This window comes from Anopheles funestus, chromosome 2RL (genome assembly GCF_943734845.2).
Source record: "Anopheles funestus chromosome 2RL, idAnoFuneDA-416_04, whole genome shotgun sequence".
Classification (NCBI taxonomy): Eukaryota; Metazoa; Arthropoda; class Insecta; order Diptera; family Culicidae; genus Anopheles; species Anopheles funestus.
The window spans coordinates 68,608,633-68,631,353 of NC_064598.1; the positions used below are offsets into that span (position 1 = coordinate 68,608,633).

Below are 22,721 nucleotides of genomic sequence, written 5' to 3' on the forward strand. Positions count from 1 at the left end.
AACAGGAGCACATGGCCCGCTAAAAACCAAAAAGGAAATTTGAATTTAACACAGTTGACATTAGCGCCATCTGCTAGCAATCAAGCGAAATAAACTAGCGCCATCTGTTTGTCAGTATGCTTGCATTTGAATAGCTCAATTGAAAAGGCCCGATGCATCAATAAGGAACACGTTGAGGAAGAGAGGCGGAGTGAGAGTTTGAATAATATACGTAATATACACAAGTGTTTTTTTTTGCAACACACTATCCAAATTTATGAAAAAAGTTGTAAAAAAGCATATAAATAACGTGTTATAAACAATAATTTAAACTACTTGGTTTGATACATTAGCATAATTTTTGATATTTTCGATGCGAAGTGTTTATAAGTTTAATTGAATTTCCTGGTGACTATTTGTACATAGGATATTGCAAAATCAACAAACTTTATATTTTCCTAAAAAGTTAAAATAAGTTTAATATGTCCAACCGCGAAGGCTGATGATTGAAGGTTTAGATGCCGATTGAAGGTACTTTCTTTTAATTAATATTGGAAATCACAGTCTCGTTTTATCATGTCGGTTTACTCTCTCGATTCTTTATCTACTCTTTATATTTTATAGAAATAAGTAAACTTTTTTAGGTTTACAAAGTTTTAAAGGTCATGCTGGTCTGCAACACGGAAGGCCATTACAAAGAGGCTTGCCTCGACGCAGACAGGCCCAATTTTGCGTGTGTTGTGATGAAAGTGTGAACAGTCCAATCACGCCGTTCATTAAATAGGTAGTCGCCGTCTGCAGTTCCTAATAAAACAGTTGTTTAATCCAAGGAAAATCATCCAGTCGATAGTGTATCTTCGTTGGTGGGATCACAGTGTAACGCGTCAGTAAGGGAACATGGCAGGGTCAAGACTTTCTTGTTTGATACAGTAACGAATCGAAATGTTTACCACAGCCGAACTCATCCGCAACTGTGTTGGTGAAGTGTTAAGTATGTTCAGGTGGTTCAAGCGGTTAGTGCGTTGTATATTCAAATCGAAACGTATTCTTTATCAACAACACCCCCAGCCGGATAATAGGAACTGAAAACCGAACCCGATGAATCATCGCATCAGTCGCATAATGTCGCAAAGGCGCTTCGATGTTCACGATACGCTTGATCGATGAATTAACGCTCATATGATAGCCATCTACGCATGTATCGAATCCTTCACACGCAAATAAACCCCTAGGATAGACTTCAGTGAATATTGGCACCAGAAAGATAATTCCATTGATTGACTGCAAGCAGAATTAGGAACACCTTCTGCGAAATGATTCATTGGGAATTGAAGATCAAAGCGAATATGCGAATGCGTAAACGTTCAAACGTAAACAAGTTATGGTGAAGTAGAATCAACATAATATCATTTTATAGAAAGTGGATGATGGAATGTTAGAAAGCAGCGTCTGAGTAATAATACTTATCTTCTGAGTAATAATACTAAGCACTATCTCCATTTCTTATCAGAGCCTCAAGACAAACGGGTATGTCTGTGTCGTTACAATGTTGATAATACGTTTCATGATCGTTTAAAGATTAACGACTTAAAAAGGTGTGTCCTTTAATGTCATTTTCAATGGTATTGCTAGCAATTCCTTTGTTTTCTGGAGAACTCTAATCTGGAGGACACTCCTTTCGGTACCAAGGACATAATATCTAGTTAAATATTTAGATATAACAGTCGAGTAGCTATTCCATTGCATGAGTGCCCCAAGATCCATTGTATTATATACATATAAACAAAAATTATATATTCTAATATTATAGTTAATCGAGGTGTTATTTGAGCTTGATATAAAGATTGTAGCCATGTTTAAAACAATGTCAAGTAATATGGTACGGTCACGGTACTAAACTAGAGTATGTTACCGATCTGGGGAAAAAATCGAAAATATTATGGAAACAACTTCAGATCTAAAGCGATTTTCTATCTAACATATGAATGGAGATCTGATCAATTACCAGTTTGTAATGATCTCTCTAATTAGTTTAGTACAGGGGTCTCCAAACTATGGCCCTCCCGAGAGATCTAGAGATTGGCCCTCAGCTGTGGCTTCTTCTTGGCTTTAACGACCTTACAGGTCACGCCGGCCATTTCTGGCTTACTAGACTTATTTTTACCACGTAGCCGGGTAGTCAGTCCTTGCTACGGGGGGACGGTCCGGATGGGATTTGAACCCGGTCCGGCCGTGTGGACTGGCGCCGTTTATCACATGCACCACCGGGCCGCCCCTCAGCTGTGGCTATTCCACTCAAAGCGGCCCGTCATCTTAAAAGTTTCGAGGCTCCTGGTTTAGTACATTGAATTTATCAATCGATCGCTGAGGACACGCTACCAAAAAGAGTATGCTTTACATGACAAATACAATGGCATCTAATCCGTAGCCCCGTGCAACAGACTGACTATCCTGCTATAGGTAAATAAAGTCACGGAACGCTAGAAATGCCAGGCATCTCTCAAGTCCCAAATTTCCCTCAAAGTCCTACAAAAGGAGACGAATAAAAAGACGTGCAATCTTGCATCATGTGATTGTGAGCTATCAACAAGCAACAGCGATAGCTGGAGCGAAGTCAAGATCACCGGACCATAGTTTGGTACGTGTGCAACAAAACTTTCCCGTATGAATCAGATGTTGAATATTAGGCTCATTCGATTTTTTTCCGGTGAAAAATGGACAACGGCTGTCCACTTTGTCTTGTTCCTAAATTTAATATAGAATCAATTGGGATGAGTTCATCATGAGGAAAACCGTTTCTGCATTTGAAACATTCTAAATCCTTTGAAAGATTTTCCTACAGACTCAGATACTGGTTCAAATGTTTCCCGGTGTTTTAGTCGAAAATTCATATTTCCTAATGATTTCTTGTTTCATAAATATATTGTGTTGTTAAGGAAATATTAGTTATGTGATTGTCCACGGGATTCATGTTGAAATTACCGCAAAGATCATGGTTGCCACCTAGTCATATCACTGCCAAAGCAAAGTACACCAAAACACCTGTCGTAATGGAAGAATCTGGTACCATGTAAAACATTTCATTCACAAATGCTTCTGAGACAAATAGTTTGCCCACTATTGGGACAAAATCTGCTTCATTGTGTTGGGATGAAAATTTCTCAGAAGGATTTTAGACCCGCATGTGTGCAAAGACGATGCAGCATGCGCTACAACGATAAGCTTCGTGAGCTAAATGATGACCTCATTTTTCAACGAATAAGATTTGCCAGACTCCAGTAATATCTTTTCATCCCGTCCACATGGACAGAGAAATTGTTGTAAGCGTAAGCTAATATAAAGTGATTGCGTTTGGTGTGTCATGTGCCGGGAAGGGTGTCAAAATAGGATTGATAAATGACCGCGAAAAGATTAACATGCATCATAATTAAGGCAGTAAATTCGTTTCAAGGAACATAACATTAGTAGCGTTTGTAAAAACATGTTACGAAATAATAGCCAGAGTAGACTGATAGAAAGGTTAAGGTGATAGGAATTATAATTAAGACAACGGCTGCAAACCCGAGCTGTAATTTATCAGGAGGATATTTAGAATGACATTGCTATGGTAGTTTACAAGAGACTTTGTTTAAAGACATATTCCTTGAACAGAGCTACGGCTTTAATGCTTCAAACCCTATCTAGACAGTAGATAATAAGTAGGTTAACAAAGGACACTAACAACGAAAGATTTCATACGATGAAGATCTACAATGTAAACGGGGACTTTGTCATCATGGTTCGAGGCTAATTATTTACACACAGCCGTTGTACGTATTTAGCTTAATTTATTTCAACACTTTATTCAAATTTATTAAATATACGTTTAGAAATACCTAAATGCTTATGCGTAAAAATGTCAAAAGTATTATTTTTACATCCCAATTCCGCAAAACTAAGCCGACTCTATCACAGACTAGTAGTTCGCTTATCTACAAATTTTGCCTCGTCCAGTCTACGCTTTCGTGTCGTGTTTGTCTGCGTCCACTTTCTTGCTACCGCGGAAATAATCTTCAATGTCCTGCAACGTGCGACCCTTCGTTTCGGGCAGGAAGAAGTACACGAACACGATTCCCAGCAGGGAAACCAATCCAAAGAACATGAACACGTTCTCATTGCCAATGGCGATTACCATCGTCGGATAGCTCTTTAGTATGATGAACGACATGGTGTAGCCGAAGAAGATGGTCAACCCGGATGCGAAACCTCGCACCTTTGTGGGGTATACTTCCGCGTTCATAGAGAATGGCAGCGTTAGGAATCCGAGCGTAGCCGTAAAGATGAACGCCACTAGTAGGGCCGTCGGTATCCAATTGTACGGCGTGTCGGTTACCGGATATACAGCACATGCGGCCAACCCAAACATACAGCACGCCATACCAAAGCCGGAGAAAAGGGCCGGTGGACGACGGCCAAACTTATCGGATATGAACGACATCAAGATGGTGGTCAGTACGCGCGTTAATCCCACCAGTACCGCACTCAGGAATGGATCGATCGCTACACCTGCCTCAACGGAGAAGCTGGCGGCATATACGATGATCACGAAGATGCCGGAAAATTGTTGGAAAATGAAAAACGTGCACATGATCAAGAGCGGTTTGTAGACTTCGGGTTTCTTTAGCTGCACCAGCTTGGATGGCTTTTTCGATGATTCCGACGAACGGAAGCGGGCCACATTATCCTCCAGTGCCTTTATTTCCGCCTTGATCTCCGGATGATTGTCCTCCTTGATGGCGCGTATAACTTTCAGATATCGTTCCGCTTCCTGTGATCGATTCTTACCCACCAACCAACTGGGTGACTCCGGCAGTGGAATCACGGTAATTAGCGATACTCCAGTAAACACGCCGCAAATAGTACAAACGTAGCGCCAATCCTCCTGCAGCGGTAAAACGAGGATTGATTAGAATGAATGATGATACTGACGCTGAGAATTCTGAGCTAGCTTACTTTAAACATGTAGCCTAGTGAGTACACCAAAAGCATTCCGATAGCGGTACAACCGGCAGTTAGAAGTGTTAACCGACCTCTCATTTGAGGGTGTGCAACTTCGGCAGCATAAACCGATGCGGGTGTGCTAGAAAGTCCGATAGCGATACCTAAAGTGGGAAACAACATTCTTAGTTTATCGTTTCATTCGTTAGCTATAGTTGTATCTCCTTGAAGAGATATTGAAAATATGAATCTTGGCAGCTGCAGTTGCGAACTTACCGATGATGACGCGTGCTACAATCAACTCCACAAACAGTACGGAAGCGTCCGTACTGTTGGCGAACGACATGATCGCCCAGGAGATGATCGAAATGATGTTGATGCAGTAAAGTGTTCGCTTTCGGCCCACCTTATCCAGCAGATAGCCAGACAGTAACCCTCCAAAAGGACACATGATCGAGGTAATGGACGCTAAGGGTATCAATTGTTGTTCGTTAGTGATCTAGTGATCGAGAATCGGTAGAATCAGGCAGCAAGTTTCACTTACCGAACCAGGTCGCTTCTGATTCCGTTAGCACAACGGACGTGGTAGAGTTGGTTAGCTCCATCATTGCGATCGATGGAAAGCCGATACCCATGCCGGAAGAAATGATCGTAATGTTAGCAACGATGGCGATCAATACCTGCGTAATGGCGGCCCGTTTCGTCAACTTCACAATACCGGATGCCGTTGCCTCGGTTGCTTTGTCCGCAGGTGGATCTGCCGGCGGGGTTGGCGTTTCTCTTGTTTTATCCATTCTAATACTGCAATGAGGTTTGGAAAAAATGGTGTTTGAAAATCATTGTAGAAGATGGAAACTATGGTGTGAATTAGATCGAGAGACTGTGAACAGGTCTCGGAACAATATCTTTTGACATTCACAATGATGACAACTAGTATTGTCCCTGTAGTAGAAAATAGAGCCAATGAGCCTTTTTTAAATCAGGCTTAACAATTTTTATGCTCACTAAAGTCTGGGGTTAATTCCCCCCCAGGAAAAAAAACCCATTTTGCCAAGGTGCTATAATATTACGGGGAGCAATACGCCCGGAAGAGCATTTCTCATAGACGTCAGAATTGGATTCGGCACAAAATTTTGTAAACCAGATGTCTAGGTCGTTCATTGCCTTGATATTGATCCCACAGTATGATTCAACGATTCTGGCTGATCAGAACCCATGTGAGCAGTTACTATAAGTATGCTAATTGTTGAAAAAATGTGCCACCCACGGAGCAGCTACGAAACTGCGTATCACAATCACTGCAATGCACTATGCCCTCATGCTGTTTGCTCTATTAATTCTCAATTATTGTCACTTATCGAAACATAGCGCAAACAAAAAAAGGAAAACGGAAGGAAGAATGACCCACACTGGTTTGCAACCTTGAGCAAGAACGGGTATTGGCATTCTTGTATACGTTTGCATAAAGCATTAGTATCGTCTCGTGTGCTTAGTCCTGACATCTGGAATTGAAAAGCGGATATCAAACCCCAGCGCTACGTACGATCGGCCGACCGAAGGTGGCTTTTATATCGGGCCAGAAATAGGTACCGGGTAAACAAGTTAAATTGCATACGCGCGGGATGTGTTGTTTTCCATCTGCATGTCTGCCGCCAGCTGTCCAGGTAGGATTACTTCTTGTATAATCTACTAGGCCACACGTAATGCACGATCAAACATAACAGATGACGTACCGGGAGGTACGGCCCGTACGCTTTTGTTCCCAAGCGGGTATTGTTTTTATCTCGCGATCAGGCTATCGTTCAGGCTGTTGCTATCACAAACCAGCCAGATCCAACCACCGGGCGCAAATGCTATCGTCACTGGTCTTCCAGGGTTTATGCGACCGTTTATTTTTAAACCAGCCGTGTTTTTGCATTTCTAGTCTCGCGCTTTCTATTGATACGGCGCCGATGATGCACTTTCTTCACCCGCGGACCGTGACATAGTTTTGTTGCAGCTAGACGCTTAGTGCCTAGGGCAAGCGGGAAGGTTAATCGGTAAGCAAATATTTAAGACCTCCACCAGAGGACACACTTTACGGTGTGTGGGGTACAGGAAGATGCGCGCGAACGCACCTTACTATCGGCAGCAAGATCAACAAGAGAAAGATACGCAATGAGGTGGATAATATCGGAAGGTTCTGATTGTACAGATGCGTTTTTCAATGCCATTAACCTTCCGTCTACTGGTAATACATACCCGTGAAGGGTATATACTGCTAAAATGGAACAAAATCTTTGTATGCTCAACGCCTTCTACATGGGATAATATTTTTTTTTTTTTTATTGAAAAGGGAACAGAAGCAGGGAGTGAAAAGAAAGAGTCTCTTAAAAATCGCTCAATCACTACTGTCGGTAAAATCCCGTTTCGGGACCCCCAAAAAACGCCTTTCGATAACCTTCGCGGTGAAGGTGAAGTCCTTAGTTTAGTCTGTCTGAGTATTTTTCTGAGGCTGTTTTACAATTTATTACTTTCACGCGTGCAACATAAACGATATTACAGTCATAAAATATATTTATGAAGTTTTAATAATTCCCATGTAAGGTTTGTAAGCAAAATGTATTATTTCATCTAGAGATTTTATTATCTCTAAAGACAAACAAAAAATTAAATAATATTTAGTACAAACTATAGCTTGTAACGATAAATAAAACCCGCTTAATTTAAAACAAAATGACTTTCCTCTAAACGAGTTGTAGCGCCTAACAGACAGGAAACTCAGATTGGTTTTTTTATGCGATATTTAATCAGCTGCGTAGACATGTGTTTTTTTGATCGAGCGAAGAAAAGTTCTAAGTTGCGTAAATTCACCATCTTGAAAGCTTTCTTAAAAGCAAACCTCTAATACTGAATAACCGATTTTACTTCAATATTTGATGAAGCTGTATTTGTTTGTTGAGATTAGTACAACGAACGGCCTCTTACAGTATATCACATTCGTTTAACTACAAAGAAACGATACATAAAATTTAAACTTAACACGCCTATTCCTTAAAGCTGCATCCACTTTTCTATTCGTAAAGAACTTCTTTGTTGAGTAAATATTCCCACAAAAAGCAAACAAACCCTTTTGCATTTTTTTTGGTTGCAATTATACACACAAATGATTTTATAACTCTCACTTAATTATAAGCAAATCACCTAAAAAAAATTGGCGCCCCCTTTGGTACGCCACTCGACGGTGCTTACCTTTTTTTTGTGCCAAAAGTGGGGACACAACCGTTAGACAGGTTTCGCTAGTGAAAACTGGCCACCGCGTGAGACGACTCACAAAACCAAACGTTAAAACAACCAGCCAAGCAGCAAAGCGCAACTGTTGCCAGGGTGCACGTTGAGCGTGCAAATGAACCGCGTGTCTCACTTGGAAGGAAACGAAAAGCCACCAAAACCCGGTTTAGGTCACTGGACACCACTACAAGCGCCACGCAACCAATCAAACCAATCAGCAAGAAACCAATCACCGGAGAGCACCGGAGAGTCAGGACTTTGAGGCAGTTCCTTTCGCGACGATCTTCTCAACACGACTGGGATGGCTTCGATGGGTTGCTGATCGTATTATGCTGAACGTTGTGTACCCGCCACACACCACCACCAACCGACACGATCGTCACAACCATCATCAGCGTCGTCATCATCATCATCCGCATAGGCTCCACTCCATCCCTGCAGCCTATGCCATAGCGATGGAGACGCACTGGTTAAACGTGCGCAAACCATCGGGTTATAAGCGGTCGTTTATTTAGCGCTTTTTTTTCGTCCCAGTCGTCTCGCCTATGATGATGCTGCTGCTGCTGATCCACGGTGTCTTCTATCGATGTGTCGTCGCTTTCGTATCGCAAACCCCTATTTGCAAGCGCCCTGCACTTGTGTGGTTATTTCTGTGTGTGCGGCTTTTGGGTTTGAATATATTGGGCTACATGTGTGTACCGTTGGCCCGGGGGTTTTACCCGCAAACAACCTGTGCCGTGGTTCGTGTGAAGAAGAAAGATAGCACCGGCCGTTAGCAGGGCAAGGTCTTCTTCCTCTCGGCGCGGATGTTTTCCCTTGATCGTAATGCATACGCTCATTTTTTTTTTGGTTTTCGGTCAGCTGTTCTTTTGGGCCAAAACGATGCAATAGAGAAAATTATAACCAAGTACTAAATGGGTCATTTTCCTACTCTCTATCAGGAAGCAAAAGGTTCTTCTAACAATGTTCTGGAAGCTTACTTAATGCCAAGCGTCATCGTTGCGCGCACCGTTTATGTACTACCGTTTGGTTGTAAATAACCGCTGTGAGCAAATAAACAAAAATTCTCTTTTTTTTCTTTCCTACCCTAACCAGGTGGACACGATTGGAGTAATTTTCCACTATAAATTTCGCCAACTGCACACAGCATGCACCAAAATCAATAAATAGATAGAAATAGATAGGGTTTGTAGTCTAGAGTGGAAACAAGATCGATGAGGATCATTCTGACGCCAGCAGATGTTAACCATTGTACAGTGTTTTATGTTCATATTGCCAATCCACTTAGTAAAGAACTTTCGCACCGTATCGTTACGGATATTTCTAATAACAATGCTGGATAAAGTATGAAACAAAAGATGGCAAAAGGTGTTGACAATATGGTAGCCGGAACGATCCTGTGTTGGATTTGGGGCAACCATTTTTTTGCCATTAACAGTGTATCATTTCTGCACGAAAAGATGCAATTGTGTATGGCTTTGATAACGCAAAATTGAGGGCTTAAAATGATTGTTTGCAATGCTAAGTTTATGTTTCGCGTGTGCAATCTTGCGGGTAGCAATTAATGCTATTTCGATCAGAACCTTGTATTTGTTCTAGTTTCGTTATTGCTTTTTGTTCTGTACTTTCTGGTGGTAGCTCTTTTTGCTTTAATAGTCCATAGTAGTAGAAAATAAATTTAATATTTGCATTTGAGATTTTTGTTTCTAATATATGTAAAAGATTGTTTTAACCAACGGCAGATTATGGCACTGGGTCGTGCAATATACTTCAATAATTGAAAGAAAGACAACCGGTTCTCTACGGGCACATCCCGTTGAGTGCGGTCAGTAACTATTTGGGTCAACCTTGGTAGATGAAGGTCGACCAGGCAGAAAACGAAAACAAGGTTGTAAACTTAAAAAAAAGGTTAAATGCTAAGTTTAATGCTCTGCTAAAGATCATCACCCTTGTGATGCGGTTTGCCATCAACTTTTCCGGGTTTTGCAATGCGTTAAATGCATATTGATGCATATTTCATATTGATCCGGTATCGGCTTGAGAAGGTTGATACTAACTTAGCCAGAACAACAGAATGCTATCATTCTTTCTTGTATAATCTGCCACTTTGAATAAGAGGTGTTATTATATTTTGGAACTATTCACTTACCCTTTACTATATCGCATGATATACGTTTATGATAGAGCACTTCATTCCAATAATCAATGGACGCTGGTATAAAAAACGTACAGGAACAGTGCAGACCACTTTTCCCGTGAGCCTTCACGCAAGTTTATGCGTGATTTGCTACATGATCTGGAACTAAAGGAAGGAAAAACATTGAATAGAAAGGAACATTGAACATCATCTCGCATCTCACCTCGTGACAAACGATTTCCGTTACGGGGACACATGCAACTAGCGATTGGATTGAGGCATGGTTCTCATTCTTTTGTTTAGTTCTAATCTATACTTTTTGTTATAGTGGATTTATTCACTATCGATCATATCGAAAGTTTTCACCAATTTCAACGAGTTTAAACGAACATTTAAACGAGGGATTGTACAAGATATCCCGCAAAGAGTCACGATATTTATTAAATTCCTCCATATTCTTCATATAACCACTGCCAATTCGGTATGGCACAAACTGATTTCTCTGCAAATTGAATAACAATGACAACACCAAAAAGGTACACGCAGAATAAAACACTATAAATGTACGAATTGCAATAAATTTTATCATCTTTCACATCGGAAAATACTGTATTCAAACACAGGCGACACACATTGGTGATAAATTATCCATGGTGAGTTCTATAAACTGTTTTGCACTAGTAAATTAAATGTTCTGTTCGGTCTGCTTGCGCTTTTGCCGGTTTGCTCTCGGGATTTTAAAAACAATAACAAATTCAAGATAGCTAGAGGAAGAAACTAAGGTACATATATGAAGGTGTCCCCATTTCATTTCGTTGTTGAAAACATAAGAAAATAATGAGAAAAACTGATAATATTTTTGATAAATCGTAAAACCTATACATAAAAATATGTAATTCAGTTTCTAAAGAAGGTTTCAAAACCAAGTTTCTTAAAAATACGTACAAAAATCAAGCGTTTTTTGTCGACTCGATTTGACGTCCGGGGAAGCGATTTTTCGACCAACCCCTTGAAATGCCAGTCGGTGAAAGAAAGGCGGGAAATTTTGTAAACAATTTCAAGTCACATTTTCAGTTCAGTTTACGTGAGCGTGTAAAAATTAAAAACTTATCAGTTAAGTTTATTAAACTTTGATTTGCAAAATGTCCGATGGAATAGCAGACCTGGATGTTGATGAGCTTGAGCAGTTATTGTTGGAAAATTATGACGAAAACACCGAGGCAAATGAAAGTGAACAAACGGACCAACTTAACAACAGCAGCACGGTAGATGTCCCAAAACCAAAGTTAACTGTCGAAGGGTCCAATTTTCTGGTGACTGATACGGAAAGCAACATAAATGGAGCACAATCTTCCACTGCGCCAGCAGAAGGAACTGTGACCGCTGATGCAGACATTGATTCATCGGACGAGGAAGAAACGAGAAACTTTCTCGAACGAAAGTATAATCAGTACGGGAGGCAAATTAACGATCTACTAAAAACGAAAGAAGCAGAAAAAACAGATCAAACTTTATCAAAATGGGTGGACCAAAAATTGCGGCAAATCAACCGAAGCTCTCCACAGACTCCGTCAGCAGGTGCTGTGGTCAAACCAGACGCATTAAAATCGACTCCTAGGAATGGTGATAAACAGGACTCAAAACACATCACCAATCTATCCAAACAATCTCCGACCAGCAATGGGACAATTCCGACTGTTTTTCAAGCGACAGTTCACACCGATCCTATATTCGGACTGCGCATCGTTCATCCTCTCGTGTCTAGCCAAACGTTGCAGGAACGGATGCTGGATAAAAAAGCGGTCCCATTCATGCGTCTTCGTAACTTTGTCGAAACAGTCGATCTGCAGCAGGATTGGGTGATCGGCGGTGTACTGATTAGCAAGAGCCCTACGAAAACAACGCAAAAGGGCAAACAGTTCGCCATCTGGAAGTTGAGCGATCTGCACGGTGACATCAAGATGGTTAGTTTGTTCCTTTTCGGCCAAGCCTATAAGGATTTGTGGAAAACAGCCGAAGGCACGGCGTTGGCTGTATTGAATCCAAACGTTCTCAATAATAATAACGGAAAAAACATCGAAGCCACTTTGTCCATTGATCGCGCTACGAAGGTGATGGTGTTGGGACAGTCACGTGACCTTGGTACTTGCCGTAGTCGTAAGAAGAATGGTGAGCGCTGCACGTCGATAGTAAACTTGGGCAAGTGCGAATACTGTGTGTACCACATCAAGCAGGAGTACAATAAGGCAGGCAATCGGGGCGGTATCTTAACGTCGACGGGTGGCCGTGGGTTGAACGAGCTACGGAACAAAGTGCTCGGAAAGAATGAGGTGTTTTACGGAGGCCAAAGCTTTAGTGCAGTGAAAGCGGTGAAACACCCGAAACAGATCGAGAAAGATCGTAACCGTATGATGACGTTGTCGGATTACTTTCGATCGCCGTTTGAAGGTAGCAATGGGGGAGGAGGCACTGGTGGTGCAACTGGATCATCATCGTCCACGCCAGCAGCTTCGTCATCATCCGTACCGTCTTATCGTGCCGCTGCCACAGCAGCTAAGCCGCAAAAATCATCCGCAGCCAGAATCGAACTTAACGTTGGTCAACGTGTGAAAGATATTAAGCGCCTGCAAAGTCTCGGTGTATCGATGGAATCGTTACAGGCAATAAAAGCATCATCACCGGTAACCAAATCCCAACCGACTACCACTCAGTCAGCAGGAACATCACCATCCAGCTCACTAGCGAATCGCAAGTTTAGTCTTGAAATGGTACCGCAATTAAGCAGAGATTCGTTTGATATTGATTTTACGAAGCAAAAAGTGTCGCTCAAGAAGGCACTCCAATCGCGTGCCCGTGCAACGGAAATTATCAAACAAAAACCGATCGAAAAAGCAGACCCAAATTTCATCAAGTACCGAGGAACGGAACAGGGTAAAAAGCGAGTGCTGGAAGAGCTATCGAAAAATGCACCCGCTGAGGAGAATGTGGCAAAGCGGCAAAAGCTACAGGAAGAAACGGAAGAGAAGGAACGTGCCAAAAAAGAGCATATAAAACGCATCATAGACGCATCTTCCTCTCATCAGGATTTGGTAGTGGCAAGCGAAAATGCCCAACAGGAGCAATACTTCAAATCGCTCGAACGCAAGGAATCGATGGAAGAGAAGATGCTGAACACGTTCAAGGTGCCCTGTAAGGCGGTCAGCTGTACCCAGTGTAAGTATATTGCCTTTTCCGCTGCGGATCGTTGCAAAACCGAAGGACATCAGCTGCGGGTGCATGATGCGGAAAAGCGATTCTTCCGCTGTGCCGATTGTGGCAACCGAACCGTTAGCTTGTTCCGCATACCGAAGGTTAGTTGCAAGGCGTGCCAAAGTTCACGCTGGGAACGGTGTGCCATGATGCGGGAAAAGCGCGGTGTACAGATAGGCGATGTGCTTTCGATTCGGGGCGATGAGGAGAAATATTTGGGCAGTTTGGCTGGGGCATGTGCTAGTTTGAATTTGCTCGTACCGGAGGAAAGTTGATTTCGATTCGATTTTGCGTGCACTAAAAGAGAAAGAAGAGATTTAATCAATGTATCACAGCTGACTGATACATGGAAAGCTTCGTTTTGGAAGATGTAGTTATTCTCAACCTGCAACCATTTCGGGAACGTTTGGGAATTCTTCTTAGATCTTTGATTAATGTACGAATTATGCTTTATTAGCTCTTTCTACGAGAGCATTGAATATAGTTGTATACAAAAAATGTGTGTGAGTTTTGCTGCAGCTATTATCATTGTTTGTTTGTTTCCAATATCATCACTAGGCGGCCGCGCAACATGTTGTGAAGATGAGGTATATACCGTTTACTGATATCTGCGGTTTCGATGAGCAACAATGTAGATGATGTCCTTCTGACTAAGTTTAAACTGCAAATCAATGAATAAATATGCGATCTCCAAAACTAATGAACAAAATGAGTAGTGAATGAAACAATAAGATACGAATAATGTGTAAACGACACTCTTGAGCGAGTGCGAAATTCTCACTTTGTAAACCTACACCTAATTTCTAACGTTCCGTAAGAATGGCCTTTAAAGGATGCAGGGAACATATGTCATGTCTGTCCCTTCCGTGAGTCGATGCCTAGAAGGTTGTAAACGCACAGTAAATTCTTTTGTTTTTTGGTTTCAGTTATATGATCCACACACTCGCAGGAGTAATTCAGGTTCTACTACTGTGTGATTGTTTTTTTTTGTGTTTACCGAACGTTCTATATGTGGAGCGCAATGTAATCAGTCTGTTTGGAATTACTTGATATTGTTCATTTTGTTCTCGTATGAGTATTTCATAGTGGGGGTTTAGGGCTAGTAAGAGGATAAATAATTATGCTTCTTTAATGTTTTCTAGGCTAATTTAGAAAAGGCTATAATCGCCAGCTTTGGTGCGATTGGAAGTGAAAAAGAAAGTTGCAAAAAACTGCTTTGCTGTGTTTTTTGTTTAAACAAATTTTCTACGATCATTGTTTCTGCCGCGCCTGCGAATTGCCTAACCAAACGTTGAAACCCTGTCCGTTAGCGTAACTACTTACAGCAAGCGCGGAGTCATAAATCGACAGCAAACTAACGCGACTAGAGGGCTGGTGTAGGGAGTGATAATGGCTAAGGGCAAGACCGCAAACCGATTTACCAATTGTTCAGAAAATCGAACCCTTTGCTATTGCCGAGCAAGCTGTTCAGCTCGTCGTAGTTCTTATCATCCTCCTCGACCGAGGACGATTGCGCACGGTGAAGGCACTCGTTTTTCGAGCTCTTGGTGAACAGATTCACCTTATCGTTATCCGTATCGAACTCGTCCTGCTCGAGCGTACCATCGATCTCGTCGCTACCGTTGATCGAAGCAGCCGATGCTGCCGTCGTCATTTCTATCGGTGCCTGGTTAAAGATGAGATTGTTAAACTTACTCAAAAAGCCCGCTCCGGTTGCCTTTGTGCCGTACGCTTCCTCTGTCAGAATGATGTTCTGTTCGCTATCGTACGCGGGCAGCTCTTTCGATGGTTCTTCGTGTCCCTTAGACATTCCCTTCGTCAGCACACCCTTCCCTTTCGCCAATCCGCTCGTATCGTCCGATTTTGGTGATTTGAGCAGCAACTTTTTCGCCAGCAGTCCCGCTGCCTTTGCACTGGCATCCGCTTTGTCCGTATCCTTGCCATTCTTTTCCGGTGGGAAGATGGTTAAGTTTATTTGGCTTTTGGTTTTGTGCGAAAACGGAGCCGAATGTTCGTCCCGGTAAAGGCCCACACTGTCGTCCGTCACTAGTTTGCGCCCGGTTCGCACGTACTGGTAAGTCTGCAAACGTTTGCCATCGTACAGGTTGGCATTTCGATCTTCCTCGCCGGTGGTGTCGTCCTCATCGGTACCAAGGATTCGCTGCAGCGAATCGGTCGATGTGGAGAAATTGTCAAAGTACTTCAACGCCAACTCCGGTTTGATGATCGTTTCGTTCACGATTTCCATCTGTTCCTCGCGGCTCAGATCGTCCCAGATGTGTTCGTACGCGCCGCGTATCTCGTCGATGTCGAGCGCAATCTTTTTGGAGATTTCGTTCAGATTGGCAAAGTAATCCGATACATACGTGCGGTCCGGTGTGGAATTCATCGTGCGCAAACCTTGACTGACCGCGGTCGAAAGTAAAATTAGTAACGCGCTTTGCAGTGCCTCGTACACCGCACAAAAGGAAAAGCCCTTTCGATGGCTTGATGTTGGAGTCCGCTTACAGATGCCAATAGCCTCTTACGCCTTGAGATGGCAATCAGAGCGTGTCCAACTTGGCTGGAACTTCTCGCTGGTATGTAATCAAGCGCACTGCCTACTATGGCCGATTTTTCTGTTCGTACACTTCTGCGAGTGTTCTCGCTTAATTAATTGACCGTTTCATTGCAATCCCCTACCAACCGATACGTGGTGTCCCTTTCTGGGGACCAGCCCTACCCCAAGTTGTACTAATCAAAACTAAACAACACTTTCGAGAAGTGGAACACCTTTTTGTGAAAAACTTTTTTTTTTGTTATGCCTCTGTTTGACGTTGCTGTCGTCGTAGAAAAAAGGTAAATATTATGGGCGACCAGGTGCGGTCGTGTTTATATTGTACGGTCGATTGGCTCAGCGGGCTTTGCTGGTTCCGATTCGTTTTGAATGGAGAAATTCACTAAATTGTGTAAAATTCGGAAAGAAATTGCCTACAACGAATTACATTACCATTCTATTACCCAAAACAAAAACAACAAACTTCTTTAATGTGTCTCTTCCAATGCAAAACTCTAGTTTCTATTCAGGACAGCAAACTTCGGGTTTCAATAAAATTATTTTTTATTGGATAACACTAAATTGGTTTTGCTATCGTAATTTCGCTGTAGGGTGAACGGGTTTTGCTTTAGCAGACAACACATAAGGAAATGTATCCTGCAGTAGAAGCTTTTGAAGCCTGTAGATAGCCAAAGAACATTGCTATTGATTTTCATTTGAGATGGAACGTTTTCAATTCTTATGGCAGAGCGAAACCAGATGTATGCTGAAGGAATTTCGTTTCGCATGAATATTGATTGCTTCTTGAGTTTGGTTTGTTCACTAGAACATACGGATTCCTCCAAGTTGGTGTGGGTGTTTTTCAACGATCTGGATATCTCTTTATTTCGCGTAGGTAATGCTCTCCAGGATTTAAATATTAGTTTGTTTGCTTTTCATTTCTACAGCAGGGTGGCAGGGTAATTCTTAATGCCACTGTTTAGACCGGAGCCTTCTCCACCAATTTGAACCAGTGTCCGCATTCGCAACGTTTCGGCTGGCCCTAAAATAGAACGTTTGTTATAATTTTAGTCGTATACTTTCTCTGCCAGCACTTGTCCGTTGGTTTCATTTCTTCCTTACCTGGTACAGCCACATCCACTGGACATAGGTTTGGTCTTCCTCGCCTGGAATGATTGTTAAGGCGTGTTAATGAACGGTGAAACTTTTGCATCTGCTTATCATGCTGTCTTTTAGAGTGGCTTACAGGATGAAACAACAATGAGCAACAATACTTACAAACACAGCCGACTAGACGAGCATCGAATGCCGATGGAATCAGGTTGGGGCTATCCTTGGTACCCGGTCCACGCTTGAACACACGCATATCGAACGGATCTGGATTGCCTGCTTGCTTGGCCAGCAGCTCACGCTTTTCGATACCGGTGGCATGCTCAATCGGGTCGTTCATCACTGCAAGAAACCACCGAATACAAACAAATGTCAGCCAATTCTTCCCGGACGATAATGAAAACACCGTTCCAGCGACACAAGTGTCAAGTCGGCATGGAGCACCCATGAGAAGGTTATCGATATTATTGTGAACTTTCGGACATTTCTTTACGAAAGCTTTACCCATTAGTGCCGGCCATCGCGGGGCATCCTTTCGACGAGTTTTTCATCCCTTCGCGGTACGAAGGATGCTGATTTTAGCCCTTTCAAATTACGTAAGCGCACAGTTTGGGATTGCTCTCTCACTTGGTCGCTTTGAAAATTTCGATCGCTCCATCCGTCTCACACACACACACGCGGAGAGGTGTTGTGCAATATCGTGCACCAAGAACTTACTTTTGCAAAATCGAACTGGCGTGTAGGTCACATTTCGCTTGGCCGCAGCCAGGACAATTCTTCCGCACAACGACGCCATTGATGTGGTTGCTTTGTACGCGACGAGAAATGTGAAAAGGTGTCTTTTCGTTGTCGGCCTCGGGCTGCACTTTTCGTAGAGGTTTCTCACGAATTGCGATTGATTTGACGTATCATGAGAGCGGCCCAAGGTTGCTAACGGTGTCACATGGTGTGAAGAGATTTGACATTTCGTTATTTGTCGTAGGAAGAAATCAGCTGCAAAAACAAATTGTTTACATATTTTCGAATACATACGGCAATAAGACATTATTTGAGAAGTTTATTAGTTTTTGTTTATTTAAGAAACATCGCTCGATGGGGGATGTAGCATTGAAAGAAGGGAAAAAATAAAATAAATTCTGTAAACAAAACACACCGACAATTTCAAAACAATGTGTAACAACCTCGACTCAAAGTGCGTTGTCAAATAGATAGTTACAATACAGAGTTGATATCTACAAAAGAGTGATCCATCGCTGGTTGTGAATTCCATTCGACGAATTCGTCGTTGGATTGGTGACCATTTTCCTTCTTATAACACAATCGTGTAGCCAAACAAATAGCAGTGATAATGCAGGCGGGTGTAACGGAATTAAACAATGTTTACTTTCCACATTTGTGAGTACATTTTCCACATTATTCAAACATGCATATGTATCGTTTTTCCTACAAAAATCCTTAGTCCTTGTCCAACTTTTTGTAGTGTGCAATCTTGACGCTAATTGCATTAAGTATCTCCTTCGGCGACATCTTCTGATCGTCCTGGCAAACCTTTAGAATACGTCCGCACTCTTGAATGAAATATCCCAGCTCCTTCTCGTCGATCGTGTGCTGCCCTTCGTTTGCCGGCGTGAGACATTTGTTGGTTAGTTGAGCGATTTGTACCTTTTCCGAGCTGAAGGCTTCGTCTAGATCGAACAGCTCAAGAGGGGGTGCCGCTAGGTCACTGAATATCGGTTGGAACACCTGCGAATAGCAGAACACATATTTCAGAAGCAATTTTACTACGCTGTCTTCTCAGGGGCACAGGTTAAACCGAACGGCAAACCAATTGTTGCCACACTTACCGCAAGCTGTAGTGGCGGTAAAGGAATCTCGAACTGCGGTTTGATGATCTTGAGCGGTTCGTATTGCACGTCCAGCTTTTCGTACGTGCCGATGACGTCGCGCAGCAGATCGTTGTTGATCGAGTATAACGTTATATCGAATAGCTTCTTGAAGTCGGCCGGAATGTCGTAATCGAGTGAATCCATAAGACATATCTTCGGTTGCTCGGCCAGGTAGATCGTATCGGGTATGACGGCGTAGTCATTTATCTATCATGAAAGGATTACAAAAGAGATTGCTGTGATCCTGCCGAAAGATGGTGGCTGCGGCAAATCACGGTGATTGACCGATAACCTACCTCCAGGTCGTTGAAGTCGGATGTTTTGAATTTGAACTCATCCTGCAGAATCATTGCGAGTAAGCTATCCCAAAGCGCTGCGTTTACCTCGTTGGAAATGTACTTGTCTTGAAACATATGACCAGACCCGATGGCGATCAGCTTGCCGTTGTTCTCGTTCTGAAAGTAACCAGCCAACGGTCGATTGAAAGGATACACTACGGGGCCGGTCGTGAGTAGAACGTTCGCGGGAGTAATAACGTTCATCGTCGCACCGAACGGATAGACAAACTGCAAACGAAAGAGAGATCCAATATCCATTACTTCGGTGCTTGATCATTAATCCAAATGGGAGAATGCTGGAACATATAGTTTTGATACCTCAACTTTGTATTTATCGTCCATGAAATCGAACGATGTGAGGATGCTTTTGCTTGCGTCCAGCAGTAGATTGTTCATCGAATCGCAACTTACACCCCCGCTGATGAGTGCTTCCTTGGGGTGAAAATATTTGTAGTACTGTGGCCGCACAACGACATCTGCAAGAAGCGTACAGTGGGGTAGAGCTAGGGTACTTGTTCGGAATATTAAACCTCCGCGTATCAATACCATTGTTGATAGTCATCCCGTAATCTTCCAAGAGAAAGTTTACATTGGTGTTGAACTGAACTTCGCCGCCTTCACCGAGCAGCAGTAATAATCTTCCTCCATCGTTAATATAATCCTAATTAGTAATGTTAATAAAGCCATGTAATCTTCCGCAGTGTACCGGTAGGTGTACTGTACTTGCCTTCAAGTGCTGAAATTCGGTCTCGGTAAATTTCTCCTGCGGTCCTGCTAGCACAAATACGGTGGCCGTTTTCAGGATTTCAGGAGTGATCTCACTTTTATTACTAATGAGCAAAAATGGAATGGAACTTTGGGTTAGTTTTTCGTTGCGTGTGTATGGACCGGCCACTACCACATTTTACCTTTCAACACGATGGTTCACTTTCAACTTTCGATTCAACGTTTTAAGATTGTCCGCCAGCTTAAAGAGCTCGTTCTTGGAAACGTTAAACAAAATCGTCGCGTTACTCATGGCTGCTGTGTTAACAGATCCGGGCGGTCTATAATCACTGAACCTTAAATGAGAACCGAATTCGATACGATTATATTATTAGTATGAAACAAAACATTAATGCTTTACCTACCACTGTTTGCAAAGAAAGGAACGCATAAACAAACGTCACGTGTCGCATTTGTTTAGATGTTTGGAAAATTGTACCACTGAAACCTACGATTGTTTGGCAAAGGTGGGTTGCCATGGAAATCTCTATACCTGATGGGTTTTCTCGGACTTTTCGTCTCTAGGCAGCGGTTCGTAACGACCGGGGGGTGGTGCCACGTGCAGTGTTTACTGGTTGTATCTAACGAATGCATAATTTTGGAGAATTTTCTTCGAATGTATTATTTAGTACAGTTTCTAGGGATAAAATGGTAGAAATTTCCCTATCCAACTATCATATTAATGTCCTTTGGGAGCCATTATCGATTAACGATGATTAACCAGAACAGCTGCGAGAGGAAGCAGCGCCATTACTGTCCGTGGTAGTAAAAAACAAACTGCCAAAAAAAAGAACTATTTAAAAACAAGCGTTTTTAACCGTACATTACTTTTTGTACCTACCATCGTTTTGCCCAGTATTTTTATCTTCCGGCATTCGGGCAACTGAAACTTGCATGTCTGCTGCAGCACACTCGCTTACGGACGTACCAATTCGTTGCACAATGGCACGAAGTAAGTAAGTATTAAATGAAAGTGTTAAGCAATTTACGACTCTGTCAGCCCGGTTACGATTCATTTATCTTTCCCGTAGGATCGCTTACACTCTCTTCCCAAGTGCGAGAATGGGCCAACGCAGCGCAGAACGTTTTCGCGATACCGTACCGGTACGCACGCACGGGAAAAGTAAATACAGATGGTTGGTCGGGAACCGTGTGTAAAAGGGCTTAACCGGTCAGTTGACCGATCGACTGTGCCTCATCGTTCTCTGCTGTCGTTTCGCACATGAACGGGTGGTCCATTGGCATCTGTGGTACGATAAAATCATGTTTAACATCTTGTATTACCGGGCCCGCGCCCGGCCAGTCTATCGCATTTTTCTTCCACATCCTCTTCCTGACCAATATGAAGCAATGCTTCTCCAGTGCATCGATATCGTCATTTTGTTGTCGTTTCGCACCGATCATCGATTTGGACACACATTTTAGAACACTGGATGAGATGTGCCCTGTAGCCCTAATCGGAAAGTATCGGAAAACCGATTCAGATAGTACTAATTGGAGGGAAAGCTTACGGGTGAACCTTATTCGATAGCTTCTGCTTTTGGGCCTTTATGTGCCAGAGGGGGTGGAAACCCGAAACCAACCAAAACGAACCAAAAAATGGGGGAAAAAACGCATTCAGAAGGTGAAGGCAACGTAAACCGATTTGGCGTTTAGCAGGCGCATCAGATGGTGCGAATTTTATTATTTTGCAGTTTCTTATCGCATTGGGCTTATCTTCGATTTATGGCACCCGGTATCGATGGGTGACAGTGTAGTGGAAAAAGGTTAGTCGATGCTTTTTTTTTCGCAACACATGTGCTCTTGTGCCTTGCGTGTCGATCCCGTGATCCAAATGCATTCTTACAGCTTTCGGGCGTACGTGCAAGCGTAGGAGCGTTTGTGTGGTGAAGTTGCGATTTGTGTTCGGTCGCATGTTGGAATGAATTGTAAATGACTTGGGCCGCACGGTTTAACGTTTGAAACCCATTAACCCTTAGGATGAGCGTTTCATGTCGCGTATAGTAAAAATGAAAAATTCTCAACCACAACATTCTATAAATATTGCATCAAGAAATTGAAGCTATTAGTATAGTTTGAAAAGGGGTTTTTATATTTTTCAATATGTAGGGGGCAGGTGGTCAAAAATACGTTTACTGACACAAATTTAGTGCTTAGTCAACAAAATATGTAAACCGAAATTTATCATTCAATTTGATCAAGGATCAATATACGCTGACAAATTTACCCGGAACCCTCTAGAGGTTGTATTGCCAGAAAAGTTTTCCTTGTGAAAATATACTCGTTCCATCGTACGTATAGGTATTTTTTAAAACAAAATTTATTTCTCAAAATTTATTCTTTAAAGGGATTTCTTCAGAGCGTTGAAAAAAATATCTATTGGTGTTTCATCAAAATAAAACAATGAATCGGCGGAAGATTTGAAAAAGCTTTCGCTTTTTCTTGAAAATTAAATTGAAAAGTCGAAAAAGCAA

At 42.4% G+C, this 22,721-nt stretch overlaps 6 protein-coding genes across 8 annotated transcripts in view; 2 read left to right on the top strand and 4 right to left on the bottom strand.

Moving 5' to 3' along the window:
• Window positions 1-3,581: 3,581 nt before the first annotated feature.
• On the bottom strand, window positions 3,582-11,233 carry LOC125766336 (facilitated trehalose transporter Tret1-like). 3 transcript variants are annotated; one of them, XM_049432187.1, is made up of 6 exons: window positions 10,587-11,233; window positions 10,376-10,528; window positions 5,501-5,757; window positions 5,233-5,424; window positions 4,972-5,120; window positions 3,582-4,900 (listed from the first exon to the last, which is right to left on the bottom strand). In XM_049432187.1, the coding sequence occupies exons 2-6, from the start codon at window positions 10,390-10,392 to the stop codon at window positions 3,974-3,976; spliced, it is 1,542 nt and encodes a 513-aa protein (XP_049288144.1). In that variant the 5' UTR covers window positions 10,393-10,528; window positions 10,587-11,233; the 3' UTR covers window positions 3,582-3,973. The 3 variants fall into 3 exon arrangements, with proteins under 3 accessions (XP_049288144.1, XP_049288143.1, XP_049288145.1); XM_049432186.1 differs by having other exon boundaries at window positions 10,376-11,233; XM_049432188.1 differs by lacking the exons at window positions 10,376-10,528; window positions 10,587-11,233 and adding an exon at window positions 8,188-8,558 and having other exon boundaries at window positions 3,583-4,900.
• A 116-nt stretch (window positions 11,234-11,349) lies between these two features.
• LOC125766316 (protein MCM10 homolog) lies at window positions 11,350-14,300 on the top strand. Its single transcript, XM_049432145.1, has one exon. The coding sequence runs from the start codon at window positions 11,506-11,508 to the stop codon at window positions 13,885-13,887; it is 2,382 nt and encodes a 793-aa protein (XP_049288102.1). The 5' UTR covers window positions 11,350-11,505; the 3' UTR covers window positions 13,888-14,300.
• A 219-nt stretch (window positions 14,301-14,519) lies between these two features.
• LOC125766354 (uncharacterized) lies at window positions 14,520-16,598 on the bottom strand. The gene has a single exon (XM_049432220.1). The coding sequence runs from the start codon at window positions 15,999-16,001 to the stop codon at window positions 15,030-15,032; it is 972 nt and encodes a 323-aa protein (XP_049288177.1). The 5' UTR covers window positions 16,002-16,598; the 3' UTR covers window positions 14,520-15,029.
• Window positions 16,599-17,004: 406 nt separating this feature from the next.
• LOC125766367 (cytochrome c oxidase subunit 5B, mitochondrial-like) lies at window positions 17,005-18,111 on the bottom strand. Its single transcript, XM_049432236.1, has 4 exons — window positions 17,976-18,111; window positions 17,427-17,600; window positions 17,271-17,314; window positions 17,005-17,190 (listed from the first exon to the last, which is right to left on the bottom strand). The coding sequence occupies exons 1-4, from the start codon at window positions 18,052-18,054 to the stop codon at window positions 17,128-17,130; spliced, it is 360 nt and encodes a 119-aa protein (XP_049288193.1). The 5' UTR covers window positions 18,055-18,111; the 3' UTR covers window positions 17,005-17,127.
• Window positions 18,112-18,538: 427 nt separating this feature from the next.
• The window catches only part of LOC125766315 (developmental protein eyes absent), a 79,205-nt gene continuing 75,022 nt past the window's right edge, over window positions 18,539-22,721 (top strand). The window contains exon 1 of the mRNA XM_049432143.1: window positions 18,539-18,653. The gene's annotated coding sequence lies outside the window, so the exon portion shown is untranslated. The remainder of the gene's footprint in view (window positions 18,654-22,721) is intronic.
• Window positions 18,620-21,700, bottom strand: LOC125766344 (intraflagellar transport protein 52 homolog). The gene is made up of 8 exons (XM_049432205.1): window positions 20,613-21,700; window positions 20,391-20,543; window positions 20,210-20,312; window positions 20,029-20,143; window positions 19,801-19,958; window positions 19,441-19,710; window positions 19,103-19,351; window positions 18,620-19,001 (listed from the first exon to the last, which is right to left on the bottom strand). Exons 1-8 carry the CDS (start codon window positions 20,636-20,638, stop codon window positions 18,714-18,716), a joined length of 1,362 nt encoding a protein of 453 aa, XP_049288162.1. The 5' UTR covers window positions 20,639-21,700; the 3' UTR covers window positions 18,620-18,713.

What these genes read in the sequence shown, in the direction of transcription:
- LOC125766336 (XM_049432187.1), bottom strand. An exon ending in ATCAGAAGCGACCTGGTTCG is followed by an intron (nt 5,425 to 5,500) that starts GTAAGTGAAACT and finishes TGATACCCTTAG; the next exon opens with CGTCCATTACCTCGATCATG. An exon ending in CACTAGGCTACATGTTTAAA is followed by an intron (nt 4,901 to 4,971) that starts GTAAGCTAGCTC and finishes TTACCGCTGCAG; the next exon opens with GAGGATTGGCGCTACGTTTG.
- LOC125766316 (XM_049432145.1), top strand. Translation starts at nt 11,506, where the DNA reads ATGTCCGATGGAATAGCAGACCTGGATGTTGATGAGCTTGAGCAGTTA.
- LOC125766354 (XM_049432220.1), bottom strand. Translation starts at nt 16,001, where the DNA reads ATGAATTCCACACCGGACCGCACGTATGTATCGGATTACTTTGCCAAT.
- LOC125766367 (XM_049432236.1), bottom strand. Translation starts at nt 18,054, where the DNA reads ATGGCGTCGTTGTGCGGAAGAATTGTCCTGGCTGCGGCCAAGCGAAAT. An exon ending in GCCAGTTCGATTTTGCAAAA is followed by an intron (nt 17,601 to 17,975) that starts GTAAGTTCTTGG and finishes GGTTTCTTGCAG; the next exon opens with TGATGAACGACCCGATTGAG. An exon ending in TCGTCTAGTCGGCTGTGTTT is followed by an intron (nt 17,315 to 17,426) that starts GTAAGTATTGTT and finishes CAATCATTCCAG; the next exon opens with GCGAGGAAGACCAAACCTAT.
- LOC125766344 (XM_049432205.1), bottom strand. Translation starts at nt 20,638, where the DNA reads ATGCGTTCCTTTCTTTGCAAACAGTG. An exon ending in CCGAATTTCAGCACTTGAAG is followed by an intron (nt 20,144 to 20,209) that starts GCAAGTACAGTA and finishes ATTACTAATTAG; the next exon opens with GATTATATTAACGATGGAGG. An exon ending in TACCGCCACTACAGCTTGCG is followed by an intron (nt 19,002 to 19,102) that starts GTAAGTGTGGCA and finishes TGCTATTCGCAG; the next exon opens with GTGTTCCAACCGATATTCAG.